General features: G+C 36.2%; 1 protein-coding gene across 1 annotated transcript in view; it reads left to right on the top strand.

Moving 5' to 3' along the window:
- PTPRQ (protein tyrosine phosphatase receptor type Q) overlaps positions 1-13,186 on the top strand; it is a gene marked incomplete at its 5' end in the record, with an annotated part of 143,671 nt that overhangs the window by 58,757 nt on the left and 71,728 nt on the right. Inside the window, 5 exons of the mRNA XM_082308524.1 lie at positions 2,646-2,828; positions 3,522-3,623; positions 6,034-6,154; positions 9,919-10,079; positions 11,646-11,791. Coding sequence (XP_082164650.1) covers positions 2,646-2,828; positions 3,522-3,623; positions 6,034-6,154; positions 9,919-10,079; positions 11,646-11,791 — 713 coding nt within the window. The remainder of the gene's footprint in view (positions 1-2,645; positions 2,829-3,521; positions 3,624-6,033; positions 6,155-9,918; positions 10,080-11,645; positions 11,792-13,186) is intronic.

The raw sequence follows: 13,186 nt of genomic DNA, 5'->3' as shown, positions 1-13,186 counted from the left end.
AATCCTAATGGTTAAAAAAAATCAGAATTCACAGAGAAGTGCTATTTTGTAGCAGGCAAGGTTGTTTATGTTACTAGAAATATTTTGGAGAAGGTACAGATAAAACAAAATAGCAGAGGATTAGAGTAGACAGTTTTTCTGAGAAAGGAAGGTAAATTTAGAAGTGAGGACTGGGAAGGACAAACATTAAAAAGGTGTAACAAGGCATAGGAAGAGACTTGAAATAAATAAGTAGCTGTAAGGTAGGACAAGGTAGGGAAAGGAATATAAAATATCGACAGAGGGTCATTAAATTTTCAGTGGAGCTAAACAGGAGAGGTATTGGAGAAAATAGTGAGGATAGGAGAAAATACTGAGGATAATTGTTTACATGGAGGAACACATGTTTTGGTTAAGCTGTACACTCAGCAATGAATGGTGGCTGGGGAGACAGACATGAAGGTTAGTTTTCTTTAGGACTCAGCCATATCCAGGTAGCACTGACATGATGATCATCCTTTTTTTGGGGGCCTTTTCCCATCTTCACCAATTTGCTACCTCAGACAACTGCCTACTTTATCTATACGTAGATCTAGCCCTGGAACTAAGCATGCTGTGTTTATCACATTTTTCTCAATGAGGAAAGACATACACGAACAAACTGATGTCTCTCAGAAGGGGCAGGGAGATGCTCTGGCTCCTTGATTGTTAAGACACAGTGGAATCACTATAAGCTCCTTCTCTTCCTTGTTTCTGAAATTAACTTTGATTTTTCCTGTGTGAAGTATTTGTGGTCTGGGCCTGCCTAACAAGTCAACCTCTTAAGGAACAGGGGCACAAGCACCTAGTTTTCAGATTGCATGAAACAGGTAGTCATAATAGAAACCAAGCTAGCTCTGCCAAGACATTGTGCTACTTTTGAGGATTTTTTTTGGTCAGATACCATAGGTATGTAGGCACCTGCCCAACTGATACAATGTCCTTAGACATAACCTTTTTTATTGCTCTCTTTAACTTAGACATCCATATTTTGTCTGAGTTGTATTTTAAGGCAGTTAGTTCTTTCTCAGTGCCTAACTCCCCTGATGCTCAGAACAAAAATTTGAGTTCCAGCTGTCTGTGATAGAGATGAGAAGCTGCAAAAACATCTTTTGAGATGAGAAGAATAAAACCAAGGGAGAGAGCATTTTGATAGAGCATTTTGAGTGAAACACAAGCTATTAATGGGCTGGTGTGTTTGAAGAGCTCTTGGGAGTTCTCTGTTACTATTCTACCATGAAATTAGGCAGAATTGTGGGCTGATTTCACTGCCTCTCATGGCATTTATTCCCTTTCTGGATATTGCTTAAGCAGAAATTATTTATATTTTTGAATGTGGAGTTTCATCAAACGTCAGTACATTTATAAGAATGTTTAGGGCATTCTAAAGCATACCAATGCCTTGACCTTTTGGGAAAATTGTGCTGTCATTGTACGATTATGATTTTCTGGAATAAGTTATATTATGCTATCAGACTAATTTTGGATAATGGAAAACATACTTGTGTATTTGTTTGGGGACAGACAGACATATGCACACAAAAACCAATTGTCATGACTCAGCAAGGGCCAGCTACTCCGTAAGGGACGGGGAGCCAAGAGCTGAGGGGGTCCTTGGGCCAGTGGGGCAGGGGCCTCGCTAGCCAGGACTTGTCCCACCAACCCCCAGTGAAAGGAGCAGGGCAGGTCTGGGGCTGGCAGCCAGGGGCTGCCCAGAGTCCAGATTGACAGACACTCCACAGTGACGAGGCAGGTCTGAGGTCAAGCCAGGAAAGTGAGTTAGCAGGCTCAGTGACACTAAGCAAGTCAGACACGGCCCGGTGACAGCTGAGCAGGTCTGTAGTGATGGGGCCAAGCTGAGGTCAGGCTGCGACATCAGACTGCCAGTCGGGGACTAGATCAGTGGGTCCACGGCCAAGCACAGCCATGGCAGCAATGCAGCAGGAGGTGTAGCTCCGACAGGGACAACGCACGAGAGCCCCAGCTGAAAGCAGCTCCCAGAGGCCATTGGTCAACCCTGGCTGCAGCCTCACTGCAGCACTGCCTGGGAGTGTGTCACCAGCGAGGAGGAGGAGGCAGCCCTCAGCTACACTATCACTCAGCTGGCCCTGAGCTCCAGCAGCCAAACCTCCAGGAGGGGGGATGCTCTCAGGGACCTTACAGCAATATGTTAGGCTCTCTTTGTTTTTCCATGCAAGTATTCAGACAGTTTGTATAGATCACCCATGGAAAAGGAAAAAAAGGCAGGTTGCTGATACAAAGTGTAAGTTATGGCAGGACAACATGGAAAATCTCCTAACAATAGCTAACTTGGAGGATTGCAGTGGTAGTTATGGGGTGTTAGAAGGAATGTTTAGCATCATGCTCCAGATTTTTTTGTCTGGCATGCTAAGGTGATTTCCATCAATTTTTTTTTTTTTAGAGACTGACCTGTACCTTGTTATAGTGTGTATCTGTCATATGTTTTTGATCTTCCAATTCAGCCTCTTTTAAAATTTATTTTGTACAAAAACAGGATAAAAATCAAAATGTTTACAATGTGTTTCATTTAAACCAGTTTAAGAAAATGCTTAACAAATCAATGAAACTGATTGGAATCTTCTATGAGTCTAAATTTTGTCTTCTAGTTCCTGATTCTGCACCAGAAAACATAACCTATAGGAACATCTCATCCATGGAAATTGAATTATCATTTATTCCACCATCCATTCCCAATGGAATCATACAGGCCTACACAATATATCTCAAGAGGACTAATGGAACTGAGCAAAGAGTCATAAACACTACTCTTCTGACGCTACGTATTACAGGCCAGTATATAATGATCTGGAACTTATAGCAACTGTGAATTGTTCTGAGAAGGATCAGCAGACTGATGCAGATCAATTAGTTCATGGGTTGGACATGATCTTTCTTGTCTTTACACAACGTTATATGCTACTTGTCCTGAGAAGCAGCCTGTTGTGTCCTGCAGTCATGCAGTGGAATGGGCCACAATCTGTATAGAGTCTAACATATATCTCATTGTATTTTAGATGTTTAAAGTACAAGGAACTTCAGTAGATTTCTTTGCGTATCTGTAATTGTAACAAAGTAAACACTGAAGTCACCTACATATCTTTCTGATGTTATTTAGACAAAAATAAATGCTTCCCTTTCCACTCACCTTTGAATCTTTTTCTATGTTCTGTCATTGTTACTGAGGCATGACACAGCAGTTAATGCTGGGAGCTCAGTACCTTAACCAGTAAATTTTCAGAGTACAGCCAAGGACAAAGCATTCTAGGAATATGAAGTATAAACTGGTAATTAGAGCTTTGCCCCTTCTGTTCATGAAGAATGCTCTGTGTTCAAGTTTTCCTAAGGCTTATTTCAGTCTCTAAAGACACGGATCAGTGTAAGTGATGGGCCTATTCAGCACTTCAAAACTACTTACGGTCCATTAAAAAACCTAATTTGACCCACTGAATGGTTGGTTGACTGAATTCTTCTTCTTTATTTAGATTTAAAGAAATATACAGAATATACTGTAGAAGTGTCTGCTAGTACCACAGTGGGGGAGGGCCTTCGTAGTGCACCTCTGCATGTACTGACTGATGAAGACGGTAAGTCAGAACAGAAGTTACAACGTAGCATTGTCTGCCTGTAGTCTTAAACTAATCTTGCACTTCATGTCAGATATGTGTAGGTTTTATATACCTTTTTTTTTGCAATTATCTCTCTGTATTGATATCTGTATCTATCTACACACAAACATACACATCTATCTGTTATTTAATATATTTATCATTACAAGCTATGTGAAATGGCACAATTGCTGTGCATGGACATTTGGTCTTACCAATATCTTATGAATTTGAAGAATCTTAATTTACTAATATTATTTTAATCTAATACACCACATGGTAGAATTAAATCTTGTGTTTGGTTCTGCAGACATGTGAGACCTGGAGAAAGGGAAAACCACCAAAAGGCAGCTTGAATGGTCCAGGGACATTTCTGGTTCTTTTGTTTGGAGATTTTTTGATTCTTCTAAACAGATGCATGTACAGATACATATACATAGGTATAAAATTATTAATATTATGAAAGTGCTCAAAGTCCATCATCTGTAGTACTGGACTTCCAAATTGAGCAGGGGAGTGTTCTGCACTGGAGGCTGAGGATAGAACACAGTCATTGCATCCTCTGCTAATTAGTACAGTGGGTCACAAATCAGCAGAGGAACCTTAAAATGATACTTGTACCCAATTATTTGTAGGAAGTTGTCATCAGTTGCCTCTATAGTTTCTGGAGGGGGAATTCTGAAAAAAATTCAAAGCAGAATCTTAACTTATGTGCTGTGAATCACGTTTTAGAGGAACCTGTGTCTGTCCCTCTCCAATGCTTAGGGAGGAAGTCTCTGGGAACCTAGACTAAAGTGGCATTGACACAAACATCCCACCAGCCATTCCCAAATTTAGTTTCTTTTCATATCTTAGGGAGCACTGACTTGCCTAAGATCCAGCTTTTGATGATAATGGATCTTTGCAAATCTCCAAGATGTTGATGGGCTTACATTCTTCACACTGTCAGTAATAAACTTTTGCTCAAGAGTAACGTTGCTGGAACACACTGGGAACAGCTAATTTGGATAAATCCTTATTTTGCATAGAGTATTTTTATTTAGAGCAATATAGATTCTATTCTTCAGCAAAAAATATCCATTCAGTAAGAACTGTAGAATGAACTAGACATGCCAAAAAGACATGACATTCACAGTATGACAGATCTTTTATTATATAGCCACTGAGGATAATATAACAAGTAAAACACTAAATACAGCTGTCACCCTTTTTCGCTAGTAAATACAGACATTCACTGAATTCAATGAACCTTCGTTCATGAAAAATATTTTTTTTCTTAAATGCACAATTCTAAAACCTTTATGCCAACTTTTGAGACAGTGAAAGAAGGAACAACAACTGAAAAACAACAATATTTATAATACACCACATGTTCTTTATTCACAGGAACACAGTGTTCCAAGGTTCAGACCAAATGTTTCATAGATTTGCTAATAGCTATGCTCATATTCTCAATTTTCATGCATGACTACAGCTATGACCTGAATTTTTAGTGCATGATGCTTTTTGGTTTAATTTGAGAAAAACAAAAGTAATTCTAATATTACTTCATAGGGATACATATATTTGTGAATCAAGATGAAGAAAAATATTTACTTCTCAGTAACATGCAGTTATCAAACTGCAAAATCAAAAGTTAACCAAGCAGTATCACTTAGGTATACATGGGTATGATTTTCCTCAGCAACATTTATAAGAACTTTAGAATGAAATCAAACATGGTCTAACATTTTCATTTACTTACATTGTTTCCCTACACGGTTGTAATATGGTGTCATGTAGAGTTCATCCTGAAATGAATTTTAAGGGTCTCAGTCAATGCCTATCTTTATATTTGCCCTTGTGACATGTTAAATGCATGAATGTAGCCCTTATTTGATGGAGTGAATAGATTTTACCGCTGTCTAGTATCCCACATATTTATCATCTCTCAATGCCATGCTTATCCATTTTTCCACCTTTTGGTGCTTTGTATAATTCTTTACAGCACCTCTTTTTCCTCAGGGGAACTATTTTGCTATATTTTACATGTGTTCATACCTATAAAGCTCTTGCTTTTATTAGAAGGGGAAAAAAAAAATTACAGCAATGTACTTGGACAGTAGGTGAATCACTGTGACCTACCCGTTGCTCTGTTTTCTCATGAAGTACTTTTTCCATTGAATCACAGAAACAGATGTTCTAACACCACCATGCAAAATCTCCTTTTATCATCTGTCAGAAAAAGGAAAAGAAGCTGCGCCTTAACATTAGTTGATGGATACTGTACCGGTGTAGTACAAAGTTCACTTTCCATCACAAATAATTAAAAACCTATTTAAGGATGCTGCGTATCCCATCGATCTTAGCTGTTTAACAAGATGTTGTGTCCTGTTCTCTCATTTTATAGCTCCGAGTTCTCCTCCAGAATCTCTCTCTGTAAAACAGTTGTCGGGTGTCACTGTGAAGTTGTCATGGAAACCTCCGCTGGAGCCAAATGGAATTATCCTCTATTACACAGTTTACGTCTGGTAAGATTTTCTGGAAGTAGTTCTGAGGATAAATATTAATCTGTAACCTATCAGGAATGTTAGGTTTTTCTTACACAATGTGTTGATTACACTTCTTTGGAGAACAAATATTCATCCAGCACTTAAAATACTAGCCTTTTGTATATACAAATTCAGATATAATGTAGTAGCTGAAAATTGGAGTATTAAACATTTTGTAAGCATTTTCAACATTTTTTTAAAGGTTTTGTTATGGTAAATGAATTCAAATTTAAATTAAAGCCTGGTGACTATTTTCGTTATATTCTGATTAAGCCTATTGTAAGGCAAGGCACAAGCCTATGCTAAATTGTCAAGGAGATTTGAAATAGGCTTAAAATAGAGTAATATTGCTTCCTTTTGTAGAAAGTATATAAAGGCAATGTTAAGAGTCTTTGTATGTGCTATCAGTTATGTCTAATGTTTTATTTTGTATTTATTATATTCATAGCAAATGAGTATTTTTAACAGATTTTTTTTTTTTTTTTTACTCTGTTATTTGTTTTTCTATATCTATCCTTTATTTTTCCCTATTTTTTTTTTTTCTGTCATCCCCCGGGATCTTTTTTCACCTTTAAAAAGGAGTTTTGTCACTTTAAAACTTGCAGCTTCTGTCCTATTCTCTGCATAACATAGTTTGGTCTAGTGATGTGGCGTCTCTTCAAAGATCTATGTATAACTTCTACTGGGAGTGAAAAGATTTTGTCATTGATCGCTTTTAATATATTGCATTTATGCTGTACCATTTTATTGTCACTACTAAGGTGCAGGAAGCAAATGCTAATGTGCACCTTGTGAGATGTGAACCAGATGTGCAAATCAGCAGTGGTTATAAACACACTGCTTATTGAGCTTACATTTATTATTTTGATGTTACTTGAGAGTTTTGGGGTAGGGTTTAGCGTCAATTCCTATTGAATTTTTTTTAAATTATACCTTCTAGTTCAGTTAGTGATACAGTGAACAGGAGCTCTTCTTTTCAGAAAACTTTGATTTGGCTTGTCTTGTTACTTCTACTGTATTGGTAAGGTCTGGTGCTCTTTAACCGCAAAAACCATTAAATTAAAGACTATTCTCTAGTTAGGAAAGAGTTACTTCACAATAAGGATTATGGTTTTGATACAGGCTGTGTTCAAAGAGTTGAGGTTATACAACTTTTCATCCTTATATTGCCTTAAAGCTTACTACTTTTGTTATGGCAAATGAATTAGTAAGAATTATTTTTTAAAAACTGTTAATTGATCCATCCTGCTAAGTATTTGAATCAAGCAACCACGTAACTTTTTGCAGTAAGCCTTGTACTTTTTCCTTCCATATTCTCCTTGCTCTGTCTTATCTGTCCTTCCTGTGCCATATCTAAAATTAGAAAGGCATTAGGTATCATCTTGAGGCAAGGACATTGCAGAAAAACTACCATTGCCTTCAAAGGGGCCACAACTTTGCTCCTTCCTTGAAGTTTTTTTTTTTTTTTTTTTTTTTTTTTGCGTGGGGGAGGGGGAAGGAGGGGAATTGTAAGTATTTAACAGAATTGTCTATACAATTTCATAAAACGCATTGCAGGGTGAGATTTGACAAGGCAACCTGCCGTGCTATAGTTGCTGCTTTTGGGAGGCATTCAATATATTTTGGGGGAGACTGTTAATCCCAGAGCTTCTGAGTAAAGCAGAAGGAGAAACGTTAATACAGATGTTAAATGAATGTTCCTTCTCTTAAATATATTGCAACAGTCATAGAGAATTTGGTAACCTTTCTTTAGTGGATTGGGAACAAGAATCCACAACTACTAGAATAGAAAGGGTAATATCTGTAACGTTTTCATTGTTATTATCTTTGATGGAATTTGTCACAGGACAAGGTGGTTTGGGGTGCTAGCAGGTAGCAAAGCAACTTTCTGCATGCCTTGGGTCTACAAACTCATACTCCCTGAGTCTGCAATTCTAGAGTATTAAAGGCATGTTAACAAAATTGCTGAACTTGTATATAGCTATTGTCTCTTGGCATTATCCTGTTCAGCAAATTTTTGTGAGATAATTACTGACTAGATATACTTTGACGTACAGATTTTTAAGAAAATATGAGACCTGTCTTTGTCAAGTGAAAGTATGCAATTTCTTAGAACCTCTTTTGTCTGGGTTTCTGAAAGATCTCATTTAAAACTTAATATTATTGTTCTTCATTAAAATTCCTTGGCTTAGTTTATTCTGCTACTTTCTCATTGTCTCTGAAGACTGCACTCACTTTGATCAGTGTTTTCTTATTATTTTGATTGCAAACTCAGTTGTTTCTAAACCGAAAATCAACTTTTCTTGAAACACCCCAAGCTTTTGTTCTTCTTCCTAATTATGCCTGATAGCGAAACGTTTTTTGGCAAATAAGATGTTACAAGAATGCAATTACTCAGAGCAGAAGTGTTTGTAGCACTAAGCTGTGGATTTTCTTCTTACTTAAACTATAACCAGCTACGTTTTTTCAGACTAAGAATATATTGGGCAAAGATCCAAGAAAATATGTCTTTTCTTTGTATTGAATTTGATAACTGCAGCTGCGGCCTTTTGTATCTCTTTACTGACTATTCAAAATGTCAGAAGTTTGGGAAAAATGTAAGTGTTGTTAACTTTCTTTGTTACCAAGAGCATTTCCCATGTCAAGAGACATTCCACTCAAAATCTCAAAGGGATACGGAGAATTTAATTTTTTTCATTCTCATACATTTTCTCATTCCAATTGTTTGTTTATGTACCTTTATTTCAGGAGTATCAGATGGTGGTCTTTGCTAATGGGACATTCATTCATTTATCTAAGGATGAAAATCAGCCCATCTAATAATTTTGAATCAGCCTTTCCCCTTTTTTTGGAATTAGAACTCATTCTCTTGTTTGTGAAGAGCTCCACAGTGACTCCTGGAGCAAGATATTCGGTTTTACTTGTCAAATTATCATCCCTGTTTGAAATCCTATTAAAGACACAGGGCACCCACTCGTACAGAAATCTTTGCAGGAACTGAACTTTAGCCAGCTTTTTTCCCTGCTATTTTTTTCATAAAAGATTAAATTAATTTAATGAGGAATAGCAGTCTTTTTGAATTCAAGTTAGTTAATTCTGTATCTTATTTTACTTTCTGATAATCATTTCATACCTATGCTAATACCAGCGTTTTATTAATGTTACATCTTACAGTCTTTCTAGGCGGGTTTTGACCTGACTAGAGTTCCATTCTGATCCCCTGCTACATTCCACCAGAATTAACTCAGCACCAGCTAATTCCTGTTCCATATCATCTTCTATTATTCCATTTATAACTTCAGCCTTCTGACCAATTTCACAGAGTCACAGTAGGGCATGCTCCCTGCTATAATCTTTTTATATTTCGCTATTCCTGTCCAGGGAGACAGTTTAGTTATGCCCTACTGTGTCCTTCCCAAGGGTACCACATAATCATTTGATAGCAGTTACTAGATGGACAGGTTCCTCCTTGATATTCCATATAATCATTGTCTTTGCTGATCTAATTTACAAATATATTTCTGTGGTTTTTTTTAAAGCAAAATTAAGAGCCCTATTGTGATGCAACAGTACAAAAGTGAGCTTTTCGACATAAAAGAAAAAAGTTATCCCAGTATTTTTTCAAAGCCTAAAATATCTGTATTTACCACAATATTGCCTTTTTCAATTTTATATCATATGCCACAGTTGTATACATACAGAAATGGTGTGTATATATCATTAATAAAATACTTTTTCTTTAGGAATAAAATGTCAAAAAGGAGTGTTAATGTAACAGAAACATCATTGCAGTTCACAGACCTGGAAAATAACTATGAGTATAGTGCTTACCTAACAGCAAGTACAAGATTTGGAGATGGCAACATAAAAAGTGATACTATAACATTCAGGACTTCTGAAGGAGGTAAGCTTATATATAGTATGAATCTTTAATTTCATTCAGCGTTAAATTTCTGTCAGCCTTATTTAAGTTAATAAAGCTACTGAAGTAGAAGTGTCATTTGACTGGTCAAGAAGAGACATGCTACCTGTCTGTGTGTGTCTCTGTGTTTGTACACGTATCTATGGCTCTATAAAATTATGATGGGTATTTCTGTTAATTTACTGAGCAAAACTTTGCATTTCCCTTCAAGACAGGTAAGAGTAAAATAATTTAATTTCAAATTTTGGAATAAATCAAATTAATTTTATAATATATTTTAATAGCTCTTTTCTTTATCTTGCTGTGACACAACTTCTGATAGGGAAAATACTCTTTAGAGTCTCTCTCACAAGTCTGAAATGGTTTTAATTTGCAAATGAAATCTGTAAGTGTACACCGGTTTGTTTATTCTATTTTGATGATTTTATACTTCCAACATGGTAGGTGACTTTTATAAATGATCATGCTATATACTGTGCTTTGAAAGTCATTCAGTTTAATTACTTTTTCTAGTTTTCCCATCAATTATATCGCTACAATCTGTTCCAAAATGGATATTATGCAGGTATATTTCAGAATCATCCTGCATAGATAAACTGGCTTCCCAACACACAATCACTGGCAGGATTAGCGTCTATCCGCCATCCCTCAAAAGACTGTCTAAATCATCAAGCTGTAGGTATTCCCAGTCTTTGCTTTTGAAGCTGTTATGGAAACATGAACTGACTTTTTAGGGCAGGATTTTTAGGAACTGATCCTGGAGTTCCCCCTCCAATTAATATTTTAGTATTTTATACAAACTAGAACAGCACAAAGCAAGAGAGATAAGATAACTTACAGTGTTCAGTACTCTACTGCATGTTGTGTTGAGCACTTTCTTGGATGGCGAGAAATATGGATTTAAATTCTCTTAAGCTGACTTAAGGAACTGAATTTGAGTCTCCTACATCACTGTGCTACTAAGAAGGGCCGTATGCTGCTATTCTTTACAGGATAGGAGGAGAGGCTAATTGAAGAAAACTTACAGAGTCCTTCCTGCATGTTTAATAGGCTGAGGAAAGAGGAAAAAACAGAAACGATCATACTGTCCAAGCTTAAGTATCTGGTTTACCTACATGAGTTGAGAGCCTAAATTCTGTTTATAATCAGCAAAGAGAGAACAAGGCTTTTAATTTAGGTTTTCTGACACAAATCCTTTTTTTTCCTATTAACTATATATGGAGCATAGAGGCCTAACTCAGTCAACTTCCATGTCTGCAAATTAGACTTTCCATGTACGCAAACCAGTAAGTACAGGGCAAATTCTATAAGAAAAGAGCATCTGTTTACAAATGCAGCTAAATACAAATGTGTCTGAAAAAATAGGGGTTTAAAAATTTATTTTTATCTACTATTTTATTTCATTGTTTCCAGAAGCAGTTTTTATACCATAATCAGAAATACATTTAATTTGACATAGGATGTTGTCAAATCTGTAGTGGATGTTTCTTGGGCACTAAAATGTACAAAACCTTGAGTTAGGTATGCTAAAACTGAACATTTTTCCAGCACCAAGTGATCCACCAAAAGATGTTGTGTACAGAAACCTTACTTCCACATCAATAATGCTGTTCTGGTCTCCTCCTCAAAAGCCTAATGGAAATATACTGTACTACTCAGTTTATTTCAAAAATAATTCAGGAATATTCATACAGGTAAGCTTATTTTTATATTCTTCTTTTGTAGAATTCAATAAAGTGTTCTAATAATCCGTTAAAGATTAAATCAATTTTATAGTTATCAATATATTGTTTTTTCATATTTCCTTTATCACAAGGCAGTTTTTTAACTTACAAAGACGGAAGCACATCTTGTAATCATGTGTTGAATTGTCCATCTCATTGGCCGTTCATATCTTTAAGCATTAAAGCAAACAGGGTTTGTGTAATATTCCATATTGCAAAGTTTATATGTACATATACACACACACATACATGTAATACATATATATGCACAACATATGTACATAGATAAACACAAGACCCATTACATTCATTGCACATCCTTAAGACTGTTTATCTTAGTCTCATCTATCAATTTGAATAAATTTCTGTAACAGTTCTGGTTTTACTTTTTAATGCATGTTTGTACAGTACTGAAAATAAGAAGATAATGTCAAAGTAGTGAATGCATTATTATTTCATATTTTTGTTACTCTTAAAAGGAAATTACTGTTTAGTATATTGAAACAAAGATATTGAGATTCCTAAGCTAAAGCATAAAAGGCAAATAAAATGTTATTTATAATTTTTTGGTGATCCACACAATTCCATGTAGGTTTTTTTTGTTGCTACTTTCATCCTTAATTCTGCACCACATTTATTAATTGTATACATAGTTTTTCTGTTCTCCTTTCTAAGAATATATTATGATACAGAAATATAATAAGAAGAAATAAGCTTCATTTACAGGTTTTTGCTTACAAGCTTTACACATGTGGAAGAAAAGAAAGAAATATAAATTAATGAAGAAACTTATGCATGAAAAATTACGTCTGCTGCATAAATTTATGCTCAAGATATGTCTAGTGTGAGGTATGCATGTGTTTGAGGATAACTAGAAAAAAATATTCACAAATTTTACAAATACCTGTGACTGAATAATTGCTGACATACTTCAGTGTATACAGTTCTCTGACTTCTGTGAAGCTGTGTGGTTGCCAGGCTCTGTCTGCATAGTTTCAGGTGCAAGCAGGACCGTGCCATGAATTCACATTCTGATGAGATTAAAATCAGGGCTACAGTTCAGAGCTTCAGCCTCTGCTTGCTTGCACTGCTATACCAACAGCATTTTTCTTTGCCTAACAAATCCCTGGAGAAATGTTTACACCAATGCATTACCTAAACTAGCCCATCCTATGAAGAGTTTCTACGTTTGTCTAATTCTTGGACAACTCAAGCAATTTTAGAGGAGGACTACGGACTTGAGCTATTCCTGCCTTTAGGAAGGTGGAACTCTGCAGAGAACGAGTAAGGTGAAACTGGTACACTGAGAGCTGTAATCCCTGTGGATGTGCCCAGGACTCTGGAAATGAAGGAGCAAGACAGGGA

The sequence above is a fragment of the Platalea leucorodia genome (genome assembly GCF_965183815.1).
Source record: "Platalea leucorodia genome assembly, chromosome: 4".
Lineage (NCBI taxonomy): Eukaryota > Metazoa > Chordata > Aves > Pelecaniformes > Threskiornithidae > Platalea > Platalea leucorodia.
The sequence above is the reverse complement of the archived record's forward strand: the minus strand, read 5'-3'. Positions and strand labels throughout refer to the sequence as shown.